General features: G+C 47.9%; 1 protein-coding gene across 4 annotated transcripts; it reads left to right on the top strand.

Moving 5' to 3' along the window:
- Positions 1-580: 580 nt before the first annotated feature.
- On the top strand, positions 581-19,878 carry How (protein held out wings). Of its 4 annotated transcripts, XM_077683097.1 has the most exons (10): positions 581-862; positions 2,719-2,852; positions 3,961-4,077; positions 7,546-7,689; positions 7,813-7,903; positions 10,110-10,181; positions 11,956-12,006; positions 12,096-12,413; positions 14,684-14,777; positions 16,660-19,878. In XM_077683097.1, the coding sequence occupies exons 1-9, from the start codon at positions 736-738 to the stop codon at positions 14,752-14,754; spliced, it is 1,125 nt and encodes a 374-aa protein (XP_077539223.1). In that variant the 5' UTR covers positions 581-735; the 3' UTR covers positions 14,755-14,777; positions 16,660-19,878. The 4 variants fall into 4 exon arrangements, with proteins under 4 accessions (XP_077539223.1, XP_077539222.1, XP_077539226.1 ...); XM_077683096.1 differs by lacking the exon at positions 16,660-19,878 and having other exon boundaries at positions 582-862; positions 14,684-15,501; XM_077683099.1 differs by lacking the exons at positions 10,110-10,181; positions 16,660-19,878 and having other exon boundaries at positions 590-862; positions 14,684-15,501.
- The last annotated feature ends 2,746 nt before the right edge of the window (positions 19,879-22,624 follow it).

Genomic DNA, 22,624 nt, shown 5'->3' with positions numbered 1-22,624 from the left:
GACTGTGGTAGTATCTACGAGAAGGACGAGTGTGCCTACGGCTTGCCAAGACCTACGACCCTTGCCGCGCGCTACAATTGTTCGCAAAGAACGTAACAGCGTTGCGCGAAAGCGCGTTGGACGAGCACCAAGTAGCTGCGCCAACGTATGCGTGCTGGCCGAGGCGCTAGAAGGTTCGCTTTCATTCTCCGGTGTCTTCCTTTCTCGCCGGCTCGCCCCCGTGAATGAAAAGTCGTCATCACCAACACGATTGCGCGGCTGCGGGGACTTCTCCGCAAGCCACGACAACCTGCCACTTCGGGGCCCCGACGCAGTACCGCAGTTAACCTCTGTCAACTTTTCCAATCACTCCGGAACTTATTACTGGTTAACGGAAGATGTGGCCCCTGCCGCGTGCTCAAGTCGCATGACGCAGCCGCTGGCGGGCGTTATTTTCGAGCCATGTGCCGCATGGGCCAAGGAAGAAGGGCGCTGCCGCGAGACACGACGAGTCATGCGTGCCGCCGGCAGCGCTGCCAGGGCCGAAAAGGGCGAGGAGGAAGGGGGCGTCTCTCCTCCTCGGATGGGGGCCTCCCCCCGCGCGCGGAATGGACCTTCCCCCGCGCGCCTGCGCGTTGGGTTCCTTGGAAGGTCAATCGACGAGTTTGGCTAGTAGATTAAGCGCAGGGCAGAAAGGCTGGAGGCTCGTCGGCGCAGCACCCTTCTTTCGCAGTCCTCGGCCAGCCACACAGCGCCATGGGTGAAAACTCCAACAACAACACGCAGAGCATAGCCGACTACCTCGCACAGCTGCTCAAGGACAAGAAGCAACTTGCAGCGTTCCCCAACGTTTTCATCCACTTGGAGAGGCTTTTGGACGAAGGTGAGTTTGACCCGCTGCACCGACCATGGTCCCGTGGTGTGCGGCCGGCCTTAGGCTTAGGCGACGAGTACGGCTCGAGCGTCGCAGTCCGTGCCCATTCGTTCACGTCCGCTGCTGCACCCAGAAGAAGCCGTCGAGTGAAGATTTCTGGAAGTCGTGTGGAGATTGTTCGGCTAGGTGTGTGAAGGAATGCCGTTCCGCCCCTTGTCAGTTCGGACTCAATGCCGCTGGTCTGCTATGCGCTGGTGCTCCCCTGTGGTTTCGGTGGCGGCGACTGGTAGCCGCGGCCTTGTGTGGTTAGTTCCCTGCTTCGCGAGGCTGGTGCTCGTCGTACCGACACAGAAATGAAGCGCATTCCGACGCCTGTAAGCCTACTGACAAGTGACGCCATGTTGGATTTCTCTGCTGCACCGTAGTCTGCCCGCCGGGCGCATCCCGGAATGTGTCGGATGCCTTGTGGATTTCCCGGTTTTGTTGGACTCGTAGGTAAGAGAGAACTCCAGATACGACGCGAACGACGTCTCTCTGTTCTGTGGCTCTTGCAGTAGCGTAGAAAGCATCTCGTGCTGCACCGAGCGGGTATGTGATTGTCAATGCACCTGTTGCGGAGAAGCCCGTTTCACGGGCTTTGGTTGTGCTGTGAAGCGCCGAGAACAGGTTGCGTCGCCGTCAGTTTGCCTTGAGGGTCTCGTGTTTCTGTACCGTGGAGGATTGAAACTAGGGAAATCGGCTTATCAGCAAGTTCTCTGCTCCGTTCGAGTAGCTTGGTGTAAGCTTTCACGCCTATCGCGACGTCGGAGCCGGCTAAAATTAGCCGCCGGCCCAGCATCCAAAGACAGTATTTCCGTCGATGATACGAACGGCTTGCAGGTTTTGTGGATTCTTTTCATTATTCCGACTTCACCGTTTTATCTTCTACTGACAGATCGAGCGGAAGCTAGGGTCCATTTCCGCGTCTGACGGCGCGCCGATGGTGCGGACAGTCAGGTACTCCGCTGACAGGTGCGCGTGCTTGTCTTTTCAAGCGTGACCGTCCAGGCGCAGGCTTGCAGCAGATGCAGCCGGGGTTCGCCCGACGCAAAACCCCGTGGGACGCGGCGCATATGAACGTCTGAATGAATGAAAGCGTTTTTCCTTCTACGCGTACTGTTTAGAGCCGCCTTTTTTGGTCGTGTGGTTTGGATGGAAGCTATCGGCGTAGCTGGCTGCTTACTTTTCGTTAGTTGCTCGATCGAATCTGCCGAGCTTGAGATACTAACCTGCGTCGGCGCTTTCTCACTTTAGTTTGTGCTGAAAATTGTCCACAAGTTTGAGTTTCCTTCATTATGTTAGCAGATTTGCGCGGGACTTAGCGTTAGCGCTTTGATAACCGCTGTTCAAACGCAATTACAAAATGGACCCCCTTGGAATAGTATTAGCACTACACTACCTTAATTAAGCAACGTCACAGGGCTTGCATGAACGACGGACACGTCAAGTCTGGATTGAAGCTGGAAGTCGTGAACAGTTATTCCATCGTAGCGACCGTCGTTTTTTCTTTACTTCTGATCATCTTCAGCGTTTTGGCTAGCTACCCGCAAATTTTACCTCCAGTCTGTCATGGCTGGAACTTCACTACTGCGATCTACTTTGCGTTGCGCGTTTCTTTTATTCCCAAGCTGGCCATTTATGCTTGCATGAACTTGCTTCCGATTCTGATCAGGCAATAAAAACTTGCAGCCACACACATTGCGAGAGAATGGCCATATTTCCTGTTATTAGCGTCAGTACAGCCCACTGTAATAAGCAGCTTATGTTAAACAGCTTTTCGTTTTGAAAAAAGCAGTTGCAAGCCGATTGCTTTGTATTCAATGCAGAGATCAGCAAGGTCCGGTCATCGCTGTTCCAAATAAATGGCATGAAAAAAGAGCCCTTGGTGCTTCCCGATGGCATAGGACCGCCTGTAAGCCGGTCTGAAAAAGTCTACGTGCCTGTAAAGGAACACCCAGATGTGAGTGGCCTTCCCTCCTCATGATTTTTCACACTTCGATGTGCTGTGGTCCTTGTGCCAGTGTTCTTCCTGCAATACAGTGATTGTAATGCTAACCTCCTTGACATTTCCTGTCAATTTAGGTATACAAAACAAACCCAATGTACTCCGTACAGCAGTAGTTTTGTTGTGGTAAACTTCACCCACTAAACATCTGTTTGAGCCAAATTTGCTTACAATAGGAATCTTGTTAGCTTGTTCACCTGCTTTCAGATAGATACCCTTGGTAGAAAGCAAAACCAGGTGTCCCAGAGTGTATACATAAGACCTGATAAGATAATATGAAGTGCTTTCTGAAGTGGCTTGTCAAGAGTACATAAGAGGGAGTGATTCTGTGGTGCCAAGGTCATTGTCAAGGATTGAGCCTTTGGTTTACCAGCATTTTTTTCTCCCACACCTTAAATTGGGCACTTTCCTCACTCTTCGAAACATCATAGTCTGAAGCTATTTGCCATGTCTGCTTGCATAATTCTGAGGAACTGAAGCCCTAGCCTGGCTTGCATTTCTGGCAGTATTGTGGTATCTGCATACGAGCTGCTGTCAAATGGAATTTAAGCCGATAGATGGCTTGCACTGACGTTACCATAGCTACCACGTTTGTGTACCACAAACACGGTGAAAGGCTGCTCGGTTATCTCGTGCTTTTATCTCTGGGAAGTTTAAAAAAAGCTGGAAGTGGGTCACAAGAAAGGGCTGTAGTGTCATGTGCAAGCTATGTATAATACTCACCTGTAGAACGGAGTATAGTGGATCTGTTCATTTGTACTGGTAGTTTCACTGGTAACGCAGATTTGAACAGAGGCTTACTGTAGTTGTCCAGTTCAACCCATACATATCAAACTTGTTGGGCTAGGAACGTAGGTTGATATGATTGATAGGCTATGTACGAAATACACAATGTATGGAAGAAATTTCAAAGATGTCAAAACTGCGCAGTGGAAGCAGTCAGTCTGAATATCTGTGTTTGGCTGTTTCTCTACAGAGTGCTCTGCATTCCACACTAGAGTTTAGTGCTATGACTGTGGTCTTCATTTGGATGGCTGCTCCCTCCCCCTCTCTCTCCTTACAGTACAATTTTGTAGGCAGAATCTTGGGCCCTCGGGGCATGACTGCAAAGCAGCTTGAACAGGAGACTGGCTGCAAGATTATGGTCCGGGGCAAGGGCTCCATGAGGGATAAAAAAAAGGTAAGCGCTCGGTCTCTCTTCACTTGCGAGAGGAGACCGATTTTCCTCAATTTTAGAGCACAGCTGCGTATAGCTACCCTTCAGCAGTGTCTACGCTTCGCATCATGAAAGATCGTTCACCTCCAGTTTCTCGCGAATGCTCTGTGGCTCTCAATTTAATGTAGGCATCGCGAAAAAAATCGTACTAAAATTGGCCCCTAACATGACTCTGTAACGATTGGCCCCTAACATGACTCTGTCGTTACATGGAGTTTCATTTACAGCTGTAAACATCCCATCAGCTGTCAATACATGACCCATCTACATAGAGAGTATGGTTACAGGAAATGCTGTAACCCTTGTTTTACTGAACTATCCCCCCCCAAAATTATGGCAACGAGCCGCTAAGACTGCTTTCATGTGCCGAGTTTCATCTGCTTTTCTTGATTGTGTAGTCCACAGTGAAGTTCTAAATATTGTGGAATTCCAGTGTAATGGGAATATGTGGGCTTCTGTGGAACTGAAACGGACAGCCCCATGTTTGTCCACTAGAATAACTCTAGTCCTTGCAAGTATCGTTCAGCTGGTTAACTAGGAAGTATGCTCAATCGCAAATTACAAGCAGACGTGCTTTGTATGTCGTGCACTTCCGTGTCTGTGCTCCGATTAATGCTTATCGTTGCTTGATCTTCGCTGCTCATCCTTCACACAGTGAAGGGCAGATGAGTTTTTTTTTTTTTTTTTTTTAATTTTTTCCAACAGTCTTAAACCACTGTCCTGACCATTGACAGGCTGCCAGTTATGAAAAGCCCTTGTTTAGTGTTGGATATACTAAGCTTCACTCATTGCGCTGAATACGTAGATGGAGCACTTCTGTTTACAATTTTGGCCCCTTGATGCCTTTCGATATCCGCATAACATCTTGCTCAACCTAATGTGCTCTAACTGCAGTGTTTGTATGCGAGAAATACTAAGCAGTACCGCTGCAGGTATTGTGAAAACGTGCTTGATTGACTGATTACTTCAAATAGTGTTGAGTAAGTCCTCATGTCTTGCCCAGCTTGCACCATACTGTGCTTACCCTCTCTGCCATTGTGTGATGCGAAGTGGCAGCTTTGCCTGTGCTAGCGGCTAACGGTCGTGTGCTCTCCTTCCATGCTTTCATGTACAGGGGTGAAGTGAGTATTCCTCGTTCCTTATACCAGGGTGCTCTTCCTCTAACACTGCAGCCTGTCTAACAACAGATGGTGTTCTGTGATGTTTGCATGGGACTTCCTGACAGATTGGGGAACATGTGGACAAATCTGTGTGCAGTGTCCATGCGTTACTACTTTGAATCCTGCTGCTAACACTGGGGGCTACTGGCACTCGTGGCTTGTGCACGCAAAATCAAAACCTACTGCTGCATGCGCTGTTATTAACACACTGTACAAGCAGCATGCTGTTTGGTGTATGGGATGCAATAGCATAAAAGGCGTTCTCTTGACTGCTTTGTTATCCTACACTGCTGGCACAATTGCAGCTGTATCTCCTAAGTGGTCACCACGGCCGCACAGTAAAGTGCGTTGGTTTATCTGATAAGCGAGGGGTCTTTTTGTGTAGTGCCTATATGTAAACTCGAGAACATTGATGGGTTTGATATTGATACCCCTGCCACGTGGCAAATTTAATGTCATCCCACCAAATGTCGCTACAGTCGAACACGGATATATCGAACTCCAAGGGGATCGCGAAATAGTTCGATATATAAAAAATTCGATATAAAAAATATGGGCTCTGAGACCTCACCTATGGCGGACGATCACTTACCGATCGGCGCATTCATGAATGACAACTAATTCCGCACTCACGACGCAACAGGACGCTTTATTTCCGTGAAAAAAAAATCGCTGATCTTGGCCTGCTTCTTCGTCCTGGAGATGAAATTAAAGACGCTGATCTCGATCTTCTCGAGCCTGTCCAGGTGCGACAGCCCAGTTCCTTCCATGTCGTCGCAACAACGGCGAATCAAGCTGAACGCAGCGGCCACTTCACCCACGGAGTACGATCGTGTAGCCGCCTCCTCGTCCGGACGATCTTCGCCACTCGAGCTATCGGCCTGGGCTCCTGCGACCGCAGCCACGATATCCTCGTCACCGAGGCTCGCAACAGCCTGAACATTGGTGTCAGCGTTCACGAAGTCGTCGGCAGACACTCCGGCTGGAACAGCAGCCGGGAAAAGGGATGACAACTCACGAAACGTGTCGCCCATGCACTCGTCGTCGTCGTCACCGTCTACGCAAGCTTCGGAAAGTTCGGCCGTCACAAAGCCTGCTTTCCGGAAGCAGTTGGCCACGGTCTCCTTCTTCATGCCGTTCCAAGCGCCTGTCATCATATGTATGGCCCCTAGTCAGGGCATCCCTATACCTCGCACTGCCACATTTTTCCCAGCGTTCGGGCTTGTGTGCCTAGAGAGATTTAGCATACCGGGCTCCGTCCGCTAACGCTACGGCGGCCGGTAGGGGGGCCCGACTGGGCAACGCAAATTCGTTCCGGTAGGGGGGATTAGTATTCCTTACATCCTCCTCAACCTTAATCGGGGGTGCAGCGACCGCCGAAGCGCACCTTCCAGCTCGCGCGGCGTTCGATATACCCAATGTAGGGAAAAATACGGTTCGATATAAACGTACGAATTCCTATACTTTTACACAGACTTTTCAAGGGGATAATTTATGAGTTCGATATAGACAATAATTCGATATAACCGTGTTCGATATATCCGTGTTCGACTGTACTTCAAAATGACATTTGTTTGCTGCCACACGAGAAAATGTAATGACATTCGATCAAAATGACCTTAGGGCCTGAATGAGTTAGCGGAACCAATTTGACTGCATTCTGCCAGCAAATATATTATCTCGACACGAGAGACTCGATGGGAATGCCCACCCAAAACAGATTACTAAAGCATCAGTAGCATTATATTTTTACATGGGTATAATTTTCAGTCGCTTTATTCATACGAAACAAGCCGAATAGAGTTGTAAAAAATAAAACTGCTAGTCTCGCTACTGGCCCAGCCTCAGCCGCCGTGGTGGGCACCAGCTTATTAAAGTGCATTCAAAAGTGCATTAAAGGTGCTTAAGTTCTTTTCGCTCAGTTTTCGCAAATATTGAAGTGCTTACTAAAATATATCGCATCTGCCATCACTTGCAAATTACATTAATTTTGGCCGTGTAGCAGCGCGTCAGGGAAATGGCAATAAGTCGAACGAATGACAGTCAATGGGAATGACATTAAATTTACCGTGTGGCAGGGGTATCGGTGATGGTTGCTGGACGGAGTGTACAGTTAAGGACCTCTGCAAAGCGGCTGTTTCTGCAGGCTTAATAATCTAACGAAGTTGCCAAGATGCAGTGGCATTGAAGTATCGAGTGCCTGCGGGCTCATACTGGAAGTGGGTCTGTGGTAGACGGGGACGTGTCTAATCGCGCCCTTGCTGCCCCATAGGAGGACATGAACAGGGGCAAGCCCAACTGGGAGCACCTCAACGACGACCTCCACGTCCTCATCACCGTCGAGGACTCCAACAACAGGGCTGAGGTGAAGCTGCAGAAGGCAGTGGACGAGGTCCGCAAGCTGCTCGTGCCCGTTGTGAGTGCTTCGAGCCTAGTGCGCTCTTCCCCCACCCTCTTCCTCTCAAGGGGGTGCAGGGGTGGCTTCTCTTTTTTCTCTCTCGCGGGAGAGTAGTGTTTTTGAGCGTTTCCCCTTTGCCAGACGGAGGGAGAAGATGAACTCAAGAAGAGGCAGCTGATGGAACTGGCCATCATAAATGGCACCTACAGGGACAGCAGTGCCAAGGGAGCCAGTGAGTGAAAACCCTGCCTTTTTCCTCCTCCACTCTACTCTTTTTTTTTTCCGTCTAGCCTGCCTCTTGTGCACTTTGAGTGTTGTGTGTGTGGCTTTGCTGCATTCGCATTCTTGTATGAAGTTGGGAACAGTGCATGCATTATTGAGCGGACTGTGGTGCTTCTTCAGAGACATTCGAATACCTTGGGCTGCCCAAAAATTGTGCCTGGCTTTTGTGTCGCGCTGTTGGAGCACCTTTGGGGGGAAAGTTTGCTGTTCGCTGGAGCCGTTCGGACTGTGTGGCCATGTTCTGGCACTTCTTGATAGCCTGCCTTTCTGAAATGGCTTTGAGCATTTACTTATTTGCGTGCATGTCTGTTTTAGAAACCTTAAAGGGGCCGTGCAGACAAAAGTACAAGTTCGTATTATTTGAAAGATTTGGTGTTTTATAGAGCCCTCAGCGCTTTTCCAGGAGCAAATGGTGCTTTATTCACTGAGGAATTAATTCGTGTGCACGACAATTTGTAATTCGCCAAATCGTGTGTTTCGTGACGTCTGCCATGACGCAACAAGGAAGGGTCTTCAAGCGTACTTCAAGTGCGCTGTACTCCGGCAGCGTACTCCGGAACGCCTTGTTTACCGTCAGTCCTCCTAGATGGCGCCACCATAGTGTGTAGGACCACCCTCCGCCTTTGCTTTGTTTTCGACCATATTAGCACCTTGTTTTTTGTTAGGGAAGCTAGTAATCATTTCCCCGCCGCGATGGCTCAGTGGCTAAGGCATTGTGCTGCTGAGCCAAAGGACGCGGGCTTGATTTCTGGCCGTGGCAGCCGCTTTTCTGATGGAGGCGAAAAGCACAAAACGCCTGTGTTCGAGATTTCGGCACGCGTTACAGATCCGCAGGTGGTCGGCATTAATCCGGAGCCCTCCACTACGGTGCGCTTCATCACCTGCGTGGCCTCTGTGCGTTAAAACCTTGCAATAAATCAATCAATCGGGTAGTAATCGTTTCGTAAAACATGGGATATGTTGAACAAACAGGGTCACATAAGACAGTTGCTTACGCCAATCTGCCAGTGTTGTGCGAGACAACCCCAATGCGCCGCACTGCTGTGAAGCGAGAACATGCATAGTGCGCACAGTACTGGCAGCAGTACGCATCGGTACTTCGTAACTTCCATTGTTTAGCCCACCATTCTTACTGCTATGAATTGAATATGCATTACATTTAAGCGAAAATAGCCCGTTCTGCAAGCTGATAAGCCCTGCCTAACTTGGGTTTGCTTTTTGCCAGCCTCAGCCAATCGCACAGCTGTGCATATTACGTTAAGTGGTGTCGGTATGATTCTAACGAGGCAATCTTTCGAATGAACCAAACTTGTTTTGTCTGCATGGCCCCTTTCAATCGACTCAGAAGTCTGGAGGCTGTCGGTGCCCTTGCTGTGTGATGTGCCGTATCTATTCAAATGCAGTGCAGACGAGTAAAATTTCTGCTAGGCAGCAGCAGCTATGGGCAGATACATAATCGGGTGAGCTGAGCCGTGGGAAACGGAGGCACAGTCTCGGCTCAGGTATGCTGCTTGTGTGCAGAGTTGTGAACTCTGCACACAAGCAGCACGCAAGCAGCGTACTGTGGAGCTCTTACTTCAAAGTGACTGCATATATCGCACTCATTTCATTACTTCAAACAAAATAGTGAACCACATGTTAAACGCATTTGTCACTGCTTTTGCAAGTTTTGGCACTTGTTGTTTATCCAGAAACCAGGTCTGAAAAACTATGAAGAGGCGTGTAATAGTGACGCGTGGCGCACACCTGGGCAAATTTCTGCCAATTCGTGGAGCACTTAGTCGCGTTCCAGCATTTCGCACCCTTGTGAATTTTTTTGCACAGCAGGCTTGAATGGAGCGTGTTTCAGAATCGGCATTCAGAAGGCTACCGCACTGCTCCTATTTCTGTGGCGATCATTTTTGGGGCGTAGGCGAAAAAAAAATGGCGGTGTCGAGATTTTGGGTGGTTTTAATTGCATCGCTCCTCATTGCATAGTTGTAGCTTCAGTGTGTAGGCCCACTCCCCCAGATTTAAAACATTTAGATCCAAAGCTGGTGCCAGTTGCTATGTTTGGTTGACTTTCCTTAAAGATCAACTGAAGTAGACGAAAGGGATGATGATGATGATGATGATCAGATTTGTGAGACGTTGTTTAAGCTGGCGCTTGTTGACAGTGACGACATATGGGAACTCAATGACAAGTTTGCTGGCTATTGGGACTGCGGAAGGCTACAGGCTCTGCAATGGTCAGTTCTCTCCCACTGCGCGTTCGCTTTGAGCCCTCCCATTCTTCGGTGCTAATGTTGGGAGGGAATCGTCTTTGCTATTAATCTGGGTAGGTAGCAGTGCTAAACGTTGGCTGTGCATGTGTTTATTACAAAAGCTTTTACGCATGTTAGGAGCCAACATTTTATAGTCGACAGTTTTCATACTGCAAGTGCTTTCAGCTGACGTTGGTTATCTTCACCAATGCGCTAACTTGTTTCCTTTATTGTATTGTATAGTCAGTAACTTATTAACATTTCATTGCTTTTTCTATTGCTGCACTAGCCTATTTTGTATTTGTTTTCTCCCTAGTTCTCTCTGCAATGCCTCTGGCCTTAGAGGAGTCATTTATTGCCTCATTTCAGAGTGGACATCTTTGCGCTAACATTTATGCAGTCTTGTATTGCAAGTATTTTGTTAAGGCTGACCTCCATGCAGCGAAATGTCAGCGAACATGCGGCGAACGACGCCTGAAAACTTGTTCGCTGGCGATCTGCGTGGGATAGATATCAGACGCGCGGCGGCGAACGTGACCGGAAGCGTCAAACTGTATTTTGAAGCTGCAGCCAATCACAGCTTTCTACTTCTTGTCTGCGCAGAGCGCCTGCGCACTGAGCAGCCAAAAAGCACTCTCCTTTCGAGTCTCCCTTTTCCCCCCCCCCCCCCCCGTGTAGGACTCTTGCGACTCTTTTCTCGTGAACACCGCGCCCAGGAAACTGCCAGAAAAGTGCCACAGTAACACGATGGGTAAAAGTGTAGCTGAAATGGAACAATTGGTGGTCTATGCAGTGAAGTTCAGAGCACAAAACTTAAAAGTAGCTGCAAAGCTAACAAGCAAACGCCCAACACAGTTTTACTCATTGTTGGGAGTTGGTAATGTCTTTGTGCTAACTACGACGCCAATTTCAAAGGAACACCACCCTCACAATAGACAAATATTAGTTAGGTCGTTCATATGAAGTTTTATTAGTCCATAGCCTCTTTTTTTAAGACAACTTAAAAGTAGGGATAGGTTCACGTGCATCTCGTTTTGGATTTGCCATCTGGCAACCTGGATGCAAGCAGCTCGCTGGTCTGCGGCGTTCACCGCTTGTTCGCTGGCGTTCACCGCTTGTTCACCACTTGTTCACCGCTTCCCATCGCATGAAGGTTGGGTCGACGAAAACTGTGCGTCGCGTAGATTCTCGGTGGCCGCCGCACGAACTCCGCCGTCGGATTTCCCTGCATGGAGGTTGGCCTTTATCGTTAAAATTGATTGCTGTGTTTAGGGTGCATTTATGTTTGAGCACTTCTTTAAAATTAGACTTAAAATTTAAATTAAAATTCAGTGCAAATATTCCGATTTGGGAAAATAAACTCCGATAAATGCCGAATATTTGGCAAATTTCAGCGGGCTTTTCTGTTTCTGCCAAGCTCAGAAAATGCTGAATGCTTGGTGGCATAGTTCAGTCTCTTCAAAGTGAGCAGAGGGAAGTTATTGGCAACCCCAGTGAATCCTTGAGTGCTTTCAAAAGAAACCAGGGTTTGGAAAAGGGTCCGTGTCTGCTTGTGTCTGGGTAGATACGGTACGTGTCTGCATTGTTTGAAGCGCATTGAGTGGCTCCCTGCCGTTCCGCAGCCCCGGGGCTTTTTCTCCAGTGCTCTCTTCTCCCTGACAGTGCTTGCTGCATGCGCCAGTGCCCTGCCGTGTCTGTGTAGTGCCGCCTAGCCTCTATGCAAGTGCCTAAGGAAGGGCCTGGTGCCTCTCTCACCCAGGTCTCGCTTTTGAGAACAGCCCCTTTGCTAAGGCCACATTCAGTCTTGCAGGTAAATGCCCGCCAACCTCGGTCGCCCCGTGCACCTCGCGGTTGACACCTTCCTCCTCTCCCTCCCTCTTTCCCCCGCCGTGTGCGCAGCTCCGACGGCCATGGGTCTGGCCCTGTCAGCGGCCGACGCTCAGCGGCTGATGGCGGCCGGTGGCCCCCCGCCGCCTGTGGCGCTGGCCTCCCCCCTGCGCGGACCCTCGGCACCGCTGGGGGCTCCCCTGATCCTCTCCCCGCGCGGTCTCCCCATGGGGCCCCCCAGTGCCTTGCTGAACGGCTCGGGCCCGCCCCCGCCCCTCATCGCGCCCACCGAGGCCGGCTTACTCTACGCGGCGTACCCCGACTACCACCAGTACGCCGCACTGACCTCGCCGCTGCTCGCCGAGTACGCCCCAGACCACTCCCCGGCCGGTGGGTTGTTTGGACGATGAGTGCGGCTACTCCTCCTCCCCTCCCCCCTTTATATACCCCCGTGTCCCTAGCTGAGGAATGTCTACTGTCTGGACTCCCAGAGCGCCAGCTGGTTGCTTATTTGTGGCGGCCTGCGTTTCTCTTTTGTCTCTGTGTGTGTGTGTGTTATAATGGGGCACTCTTGCTCTGACGTTTTGCGCCCTTTTGGCGAGTGCCAGGTTGCGAGAAAAAAAAAAAAAAAAGCTGCTTGTTGCGGGCCGGCGTCTCCTTGCACATCAGATGTGTGGACGGGCGTAAAGCTTGCTGCTAGTTCGTGGGATATGTAGAGGCTGCTTCATTAGATTCCCCTTCTTCCTTGTTTATTGCTTCTCCCCTTTTGGGTTTATCTTCCTGTTGTTGTTGTTATTTATGCTTTTTTTGAGCATGTGTGTTTTGAGATTCTTGAGTTGGAGAGGACGGATAGGGGTGTACTGAAATGGAGTTAACGGGATCTTAGACGGCGCTGGGTTCACTTGGTCCGGAACCTTTACTGTCCTGCCACTCATGGGGATAAACAGTTAGGTAGCGAAAGTGAACGCACACTTTTTTGTGGATTATGCTGCAATCTAGTTACCCGTTCTGAGGCCTGAAGGTAATTTTGAAAAAGAAAAACCCTTTTTTTTTTTCTTCTTGGGTGCTGAATTTTTATCTGCGAATGCTTGCTGGAGCCAACTGAAAGCAACCATGCAAAAATGATTCACAGCACAACAGAGGCTAATGTATAAAAACTGCTGTAGACAGCGTTACTGTCAAATGCCGGTGCTTTTTATGTGTCTTGGTGCAGCATCGTTGAAAAGTTTGCACATGGTCATCTCGGGAGGGGGGTACCTGGCGCCTTTTTTTAATTTGTCCCGAACCATAGCTTATGTGGGAAAGGGGCTGCAGCGTTGCTGTACGGGAGAACTTGGGGAAAATCCAAATGAAGTGATACTCCCAGAAGGATCATTCCATTTTCTTTGAAGGCTTGTGTGGGAGGGCGTGCGGGAACTTGTTGGCTTTACCTGCCATCTAGAGGTGCTTCAGGGACAGACATTCCAACTAGGTGTCTTTTTTTTTTTTTCAACCGGTTTCGAGCACACATAAAGGGGCATTTCTCGCGTATGTTTACTGTTTCTCTCCTTGTCCCTTGCATCCAGTTTTAAGCGGCGTAAAGTTGTGGGGGTGATTCTGTATCTCCACAGGGGCGCGTGTATATATTTATATACATATACTTCCGAGTTCTTAAGGTGCAGGGACCAGGAACAGTGGTTTGTCTGTTTTGCCAACTTTTGCATTTTTCCTGGATGAATGAATTGCATATTGTTCCCCCTCCCTCTTTCTCTGCACTGGGAGTGGTGATTGCCACGAACTGCTAGCAAGAAACCGAGTTTTTCTTTGCTTGCGGGGCTTTGTAGATACTATACATAAGTGCGTGTGCCGGTGTACAGACAATGGAAATCCTGTTTTTTGTTGCGATAGACGAGCATTGATGTGTACATACACGCGCATGCACTCGGAAGGCCTCCGTCACACTTTAAATTCTTTTTTTCCTTATTTATTATATCTCAAAAGCTTTTTTTTTTTTTTTTCCCTTCAGCACTGCCCCTCTCATGGATGCATTTCAGTCCAGATTTGTGAGCGATATTACAAACTTTTTTTATATATATCGACATGCGTGCATTGCAAAATTGTTGCCTGGTAGGTTCAGTGTATGATGAGCCTGTGAGGAATGACGGGTGAAGTGTGAGTGCTTGACAGAGGAGGCTGATGTTTTTTCCCTTGCCTTTCGTCGTGTTTGTGAGGGCACAAGTGGGGTGTCTCTCAGGAGCTCTTGAATTAGGTCGGGGGTTTTGGAAATCTTGTAGGCGGTAGGGGACGGTCTTGGCTGCATTGGTGGGGCTGTTTGGCCTGCAGTTATTGCGCTCTCATGGCGTTTGCAGTTGTTCTAGTCAAGGCAGAAGACTCGCACGAACAGGCCTTCCAGTTGCGGGTGGACTCCTTTCCGCATACTCGCGCGACCTTTGCGATTAAATCCATAGGAGGAACCTTTCAGGGACACATTTAGGCCTTTGGTGGTTTGAAATTGAGGGTTATGTGTGTTTGCGTAGCTTGGTGCAGTGGACTGCTTGATATCTCGCTCCTGGGCGACACTCCACCGAGTGCCCCGTGGGTACTCCTCGGGGCCGGGTGGGTGAGTGTGGTGTGCTGTGCGCTGTGCCTTAACCTCTTCCCCCCCGACTGCCACTCCTCAGGTGCGGCGGCAAAACAGCGCCGCCATTTGGCGATGCGCGAGCACCCTTACCAGCGGATTGGGTCTCTATAATAAGGGCCTAACCCCTTCCCAAGGTTGGTGACATTGCTACTGTGTACTTTTTTTTCTGTCTGCTTCCGCCCTGTGTCGCGTCTGTATAGTGTTCTCGTTTGGCGTCCCCCTCCTGTCCCCCTTAATGCCAAAATGAGGGGCGGTTGTACCACTCGTGCCGACGGTAGGGGCAAATGGTCGGTGCCAGCGCTTATTGCTGGAACATTTTATCCGAGAGCTTTTCTTTTTGCCATTTAATGGCTGAGTTCTGTCTTTTCGGAAGCAGTCTGGAGCACTTCAAATAGTGTCACATTGCAGTTTTCTTTAGCAGGTTTTTTTTTCTCCCATTCTAGCTATTTTCTTTTTCTGTTTAAAGCAATTGCTATTCTTACAAAGTGGGCCTTGAAAATGCTGTGCCATTTTTTAGGAAGGACGATGACGGCAGTGGTGGTGTAGTTTTTTTTCTTCTAGTAATTCTGTTCATGGCCCTTGCTCTTTTTTTGTTTGACGTGGACACACTTGTAGTAGTGCACATTGCTCAACTTTTTCTGCTGCTCTTGACGTATGCTACTTGCTCAAGGCATCTTGTGAATTTTTTTTTTTTAAACCTCCTTCCATACCGGTGTTGACGGGTGTTGAGCAGTGTCTTTTTTTTTTTTCTTTTGATCGAAAAACTGTACATATGGTTCGTTAAGATATTATTTATATTATATTATACATATTATATATTTGAAAAAAATGAATAAAATAGACTTCTAAAGCTGCAAAGTAAGCTTTTGTGACTTCATTTTTTCCCGCTCTGGGTACACCCAGAGCACTGTTACCTGTCTACAGGCGCGTGCTTCACTTTTTTACCTCCTTTTGTTTTCTAGTATGCGCGCACTGCTTTTTATCACCTCCCAACCCCACACAACATGTAAGGGGGCTGATGAGACTGCCTGAGAGCGCTAGAGGCACTCCTTTACAGCTGCGCTTTCTATCGTACAAGTGAATATGGTGCACTAACTCATTATCGCATAATACTTTCTGAACCCTCATTCTGGCTTGTTGCAGCAAGCACTAATGCACTAGAGCAACCACTTCTTTTTTGTGTATTAATCCTTTTCTTCTCGGAGAAAGTCACCTCTGTTTCTCCGAATCTTACTTGCGGCGCTTGTTTTTTTTTTTTTTACTTTCTTCTTGCTTATTTATACCACAGTTGCTGCTGATTTGGCATAGCAGCATAATCTTGGCATTGTGTGAGAGCGTTTCCATGGCAAGAAAGTTAGGAGCAGGCTTTGGATGGCTTGTCGCTAAAATATACTGGGTGTGCTATGTTCTAACCAGGCTAGCAGGGCAAATCGCTTGGAGGAGTTAAAAGTAGCTCACTGGTTACTCATTATTTCGGCAATACTGAGTGTCATGAACAAGATATTGGAATCGTAAAGGCATAATCTGCCCTTCGAAATTTAAACTGCATAGCCTTTAAGTACTTCAACCTGGGTTGTGAGCGTTCACTTTGAAGTTTGCCGCTGCAAAGAAAGGAATTTCTAACACAATCTTGCCATGCTTTACGAACTTGAAGCAAGCATCTAAAGCCTACTCAACTTTTGCGCTGCAGAAATTTTCTATGCATAAGGTTTTACGATGGCTAGCAGATTTTAGAAATGCAAGGCTAACATTTTAGTAGTATATTCCTTCACGTAAACCTGTAGTGGTGAAAAGACCTCATAACCTCGAAAGTTGCGAGAGCTTACGAAGAAGGGACTAGAGCAACAGTCTGTCAAATTTTAGAACTAATGAGATGTGTGTGTGTGGTTTGTCTCTTCATTTTAATACATGCCATATGAGAACTACCACTAACAGTCTTTTCTTTCTTTTTTTTTCTCTCTCTCCTTCTCTGCTTTCTTTTTTTTTTTTTTTTTTCTTCTTCTTCTGTTAACCCAGACTCCATCCACCACAAACTTCCGTCCGCCAAAACGAAGACCACTAACCCCCCACCCACTGACACCCTTGGAACAAAGCTCGGCTGTGCTCGGACTAACGGCGGCTGCGGTGGTAAACCGACGTCCGGCGCTACCTTCTGTTGATGACGCTTCTTGGCACGTTGTTCATCTTTGTTTAATCCCTTCTAGCACCTGTGTTAGCGCTTTGTTGTTTCTTGCATTCTGTGTTCGGTGAGTGTGACCAGCCATTGCAGGCACAACTGGTTTGTTCTCGCTCGCAACAAATGCGCACCAATTGTTTAAAAAAATGCTGATTCACTTTTATCTCCCACAGTCTATTTAGGAAGAGTAGCTTCAGATGTTGCTGCTGTTGGAACATTCAAATTGCGAAGCTTATTGGAGGGGGAAAAAATTGTCCCCGTTATTCAACTGGACTTAGGCTTGAGTTCAGTTCAAGTACGGGCTGTACCTGCATCTGTTCGTAGCTGAATTAGTAGCAGTTCGCCGCGGTTTTCTTACCAACTGTTAATCTGGCAGCTGAAATGTAGCTCGCAGAATGTACTTGGGAAAGTTTAGAAACAAATGCAGGTACCTGTGATACCAGTTGTGCTTTAAATGGCTGGTTGATGCACATGAGACGAAGCACACCCCTTGCTTTTGCACTTTTTTCTTTGTCCTTGAAGGAAGCCGCTAGACACACATGCACTTTTGCTTCCACAGTCCACAACTCCTGTCTTAAGGTGTGGGGGGGGAGTGCCTTCGGGAATGTTGGCTCAGCTGATGTCTTGCCTTTGGAGCCTTCATATCGGGTACCTGGGCCCTTTATCATTCTTTTTTCCTGAGTTCGCTCAGGTGCAGACATACAACCATCGTTTTTTTTTCTTGGTCTAGGTAGCTGGCCTACACACCACAATACTCCTCAATCTCTCTATGTGATGAGCCGCAGTGGCCACAAAACGCCAGGTGTTGCGCGAGTTTCGCGAAAAGTTCAAACTTTCACACAATGTGCCTTTTCACATTCACGATTTTTTTTTTTCTCTCTTTTTGTGGTCCCACGTTTGCATTTTCAAGCACTAGTTCTGTGTGTGTGCGTGTTTGTGGCAGCTTCAGTTAGATATTTTAGCTCTGATGGATGTACGCGAGATGCTTTGGTAGAAAGCAGTAGAGGCATTGTGCATTTTATTGCTCCTTCTGTAGGATAACTTGCAATGGTAGGGGTTAGCAAAGTTTTTTTCCCCTTGAATGGTTTAGTTTTTTTAGACTTCAAAAGTGGAGCACCTTTTGTTTTGTTTCTTTTATGACTGTAGCGTGATGGAAGTGCGATGCATTTGTCCAGTCATGGCTAGCATTCAAACCTTAGTGCAATAGCTTTGTCAGGCCCTCGTTCTACTTGCGAAGAATCTCAGTGCCTTAAAATGAGCAGCTGCCTTTGACAAATTCATCCCGTCTGGATGAACAGCACCTGCCTTTTTTGTGGATGATGGTCACAAGTTAGTAATCTCTGTTAGCGAGGTTCTTAGTGGGTGATCTTTTATTTCCCTCGTTGGCCCGTGGCAGTTTTGTGTATGTGTGAGCATTGTCCCAGTGTTACTTCAGTTACTCGCTTGTGTTTGTCGAGGGCACACAAAGGTTACTCATCGTACTTCTTTTTTGTTTCTCCGCCACGTCGGGTGAGCTGTCGGCGCAGAGTTAAATATGCCCTACTTGGCGTGTGGATGCCTGCGGAGTCACCCGTATATTTTCATTGAGCTACTTAAGTTATTTCTGTACATAATGTGCCCATTTTTAATTTTACCTTATGTTGCTTTTTTTCTTTTTTTCGTTCTACAACTTGTTTGTGTGCCTCCCCAGAAGCTTTGCTGTCGCGTTTGAGGCAGGAGCAGGGAGTGCAATGGTGCGGAAATTCATTCGAGCTGCTTAAGGCTCCAAGGTTGTGACCAGAAACGTGATGTATCTCAGCAAATTTTTTGTCGAGTCCTGCAGCTACTTATTGGACCGGTCACAATGTGTGGTGCAAAGTGCGAGGCATTGCTTGGCATCTTAAAGTAAAACGACAGCTTGTTTTGTTCAGGTTTGTTTCTTCTGCAGCTACGGCCTTGCCACGTTTCGTTAGGCAATAGGTTAGGGCAGCTCTCATGTTAGTTTGGACTGCTTGCCTGGAAAGGAGAACGACAGATTCTACCTCGTTGGCCGGCCCTGGGAATACCTTTACATGTTCCCTTCTGCTCACATTGTGAGGGAAATGCCTTGTAGGCTGTGTCTTGGACTTTGAAAAACTTTGGCGTGGAATGACTCGAAGGCAGCAATGAGCAGGAGACGGGGACTCGACTGCTTGCCTCTCGCAGCATTCTTGTATGCTGTGGATCTCCGCTTTTTCTGATGCAAGGCTGACTTATTTGTTGTGTGTGTGGTGGTATCATTCGGTCACGCATTTGCCAGCATTTTTTTCTCCTCCTGGATTTTCCCAGCAACACTACTTAATTTGTGCGTGCGAGCGTTTGTTTCGTTCAAGTTGGTAGCAACTTGGAAAGGACACCGATGTTTTTGAGATTGTAGGCTTGTTTTCGTTAGATCCTTACCGTCTAGTACGTAGTTTTTTTTTCGACATGGGGGAAAGAATCTCGTACAACTAATTCGAGCAGCGTATCTTTTCCTTCTTAATCTTCATTAAGTTTTTTGAGGCGTGAAAGAGAATGTGCCAAGTTTCGGAAGTGGAGTGTGCGTGCATTCAGTTTCCGCGTGCGAAAATTACCGCAAGTGCCAAAGTCGCCTTTTTTTTTTCCTCCACATTTTCAGTTTGAGTGGAACCACTCTACACATTGGAGATTTGAACAGTCTCACTTTTTTTTTGTCATGTATGATTGTTCCATGCAATCTGCATTCACTAACTGGCAGCTATGCCCCTAATTAACTAAAATTTTCTGTTTACTTTTCGTGGATTGGACATTACTCTCCGTCGAGACTGGTGTACTTAATAAAGTTGTACACGAAGCCACAACACATCGTGCGGTTGGCCAGACTCTACTGCTGCTGCTGCTCTCGAGTTGCGTGTGAATGGGCAGTGGTCTTCTACTTACAAAGCTGTCTTGTCCTGGTGGTTCTGAGCGCACCCATTTCAGGAGTGAATGTCCACATCTCTCTCCCAAGGTTTTGCGTGTTTTCATAACCGTGTACTTAATTTCATTACTTGTCATAGCAATAAAGCGAGAATTCTCATTTTTTTTCTTCTCCAGTCTCCTGTAACTCATGTAGCAGTGTCATCACTAACGAGCACCATGTCATAAAGTTGTTGTTCTTGCTCTTCTGGTAGGGTGCTTCCTAATCATTAATCACACCCACACTGGTGGCAGTTCTGTCTAGAGTCTGCGACATGCCTGGCTTTATCAAGAACAGTTCTTTTCCAGGGAAAGCATTAACTTTCCCTTGCATTATACTTGTAGCGATGAAAGACCAGAGATTCTAGTCTGAAACCCATTCAACGGGACGGACCTTTAATAGGCTACACTTGCCTTGAAAATGAGATGTTCTGCCCCATTTCCATGTAAAACAAATACAAGGAAATTGCCTAAATGGTGTTCTGCCAGTGCTAGTGCCGGAAAGTACAGTGCAAGTACTACCCACTACTATGCTGACAAGCTGTTGTGGCCATATTGGGAGGAAATGTAAAACTCTTTATTTACAAGAATTACCAGGCTGACAGACTTCAAAACGCATAGGACCATTGCTCCATGAACCTGGGCTCTGCAAGTGCACTTGTCAGCATGTGGAAGAAAAACACGAAGGGTGCTGGGCAGTGGGTGCAGATTCTCCTGCTTTATTTGTTGTCTGCTGGGTCATAGCCTCCTTTATAACGGGAGGCTATGGCTGGGTGCGTGATCATGTTTGCATCAGGGCCAAGGTATAGTTAAAATCCTATAGTGGCCACTGCAAGTGTGCACGGGCTCAGGCCGCTCACGCGACTATCTTTTCACTCGGGGCCCGGGCCGGACTCGGGCCGAAACGTCAATCCGTTGGTCAGGACAGCCCAGCCCAGGTCGGCCCAGTACAGTGAGGCAATACTCAGGTTTTCTATAATAGCACAGAACCTACATGTTGCTAGCACGGGAAAAGCACAGATCCAGTTTCTTCTTTTACATTCCACGGGACTTGTATCTAGGCCCGAGGCACATATGGCGGGCTGGTGAGTCCAAGATCTGCAAGTGCAAGTCTTTGGATGAATTGAGCAATGCATGTGGCTGAGTGACGCAGCATTTGGGGAAGTACAATGAACGCCAGCTCTGCGGGGCTAGTTTCCAGCTCCAAGTTAGCGCAAACAAATTTTCCAACACTGTACACTGCTAGAGAAATCTGCCTCTCCATCTATTTTCTGTAGCAGTGCCCTATTCAGAGTTGCATTTGCTGCCCTGAGCTTACAAAAGTGAGGGTGTGACAGGTGACAATTCAACTTTGGTGTTGCTCCTTGTTTCGGCAGAAAAACATGGCGATTGTAGCTGGTGGTCGTAGGTGGCCGGTGCCCTCTGGCATCGTGATTGGCAGACGGAGACGAAAGGAAAAAGGGGGTGGGGTGGTTTAAATGCGGCAATAGCCACCTAAACAGTAACACTGCGATCACAACATAGATGAGTGGTATACGGTAGAATGGAACGTAGGGAAGCGGTAATGAGAAAATGTGCACGCGAGGGACGGCGTCCGACAGACCTGTACTCATGAGGAAATGGAACATATACGAATAAAACAAGGCAAGTACACATCTACAAAACAACAGCGATTTCAGTTTCAGTGGAAAACAGGCCTGGCAATGTATCAAATCTACGGCCTTTCTAGATAACAGCATGCTTATTTTATGGCTGAGTATGTGTTAGCAATGTGACCCTTGCCTTGAAGCCAAACGTGCACACCGTTCAGCCTGGTGATGATTGGTTGCAACGCATGTTATGTCTGTGCAGTCAGTGATGAGCTGACTTAGGCGCACTTAACAAGTGTTTATTTCAGGGGAGAAAAAAAGCGCTGCTTTTTTAGTACTGTAAACTAGCACTAATTGGTGCAGGGGCCCAGAACAGCCCTCAGAATTCACGTTCCCACGCTGCACAGACAATATTTTTTTCCCTCTTAAAAGAGCATGTGGTAGCGATAGGGGCTGTCGCTGCCACGTGAAACTCCATTTCAAAGTGAAGCCTTTTACCTCTACCCACCAGGGGTTCTGTTGTGACTGTTGGTGTCAACAGAAAACTCCTGCGAACAGATGAAAGAAGTTACTGGCATTGGCGGGAATCGAACCTGGAATGAATGGAGAAACGGAGCGAGAGCTCGTCTTAGATTGAGCTACAAGCCCAGGCAGAGACAGGAGAGGAGACAGACGCACTCGCTGAGCACGTCTGCGGGATTACTCCCTGCGTTCTCACTGAATGCCATGCGATAGTGTCACGCAACCTCTCGCGCGCTGTGCGCTCTGCCCACGGCATGTGTAGCGGCCGTGTGCACTCTGCAGATGTATGAGGAGTTGGTAAACATTAAAGGAAGCTCACACCAATGCATGGCATCACTGCTCTTCTGTCTCTGCCGCCAATTTCAGCGGCAGAGACAGAAGAGCAGTGAAATCTTATAACACCAGGTTTGAGCTTCCTTTAATTTTATAAAAAAAAAAGTTTCTACTTGTGTGCTTCACCAGTACAACTCAACCAACAACCATTTGTGGATCATGCATTGATTTAACCTTGGCAAAGAATATCTCTTCGAAGTAATGAAGGGTGTGGTTAAGTGCACCTCTCTTGTCTCTAGTTTCACTCTTTGTAGAGCCACGTGTGTGAATTCAAGTGATTTCGCATGGGTAATCATTGTGGGTGTAGTTGACAGCTTCGCTTTCCAACCACCTTCACAAACTTGGCGGGTGCGCTTTTTTTTTTTTTTGTGCCTTGGGGGAGGGGGGGCCAAAGCAGATGGGAGAGGGTTCATCAACTCGTGCAGCT

The sequence above is a fragment of the Haemaphysalis longicornis genome, unplaced genomic scaffold (assembly GCF_048455015.1).
Source record: "Haemaphysalis longicornis isolate Haplotype H1 unplaced genomic scaffold, Haemaphysalis longicornis Haplotype H1 scaffold_9, whole genome shotgun sequence".
Taxonomy (NCBI): domain Eukaryota; kingdom Metazoa; phylum Arthropoda; class Arachnida; order Ixodida; family Ixodidae; genus Haemaphysalis; species Haemaphysalis longicornis.
Note: the sequence above shows the minus strand (reverse complement) of the source record. Positions and strands in the feature narration are given on the sequence as shown.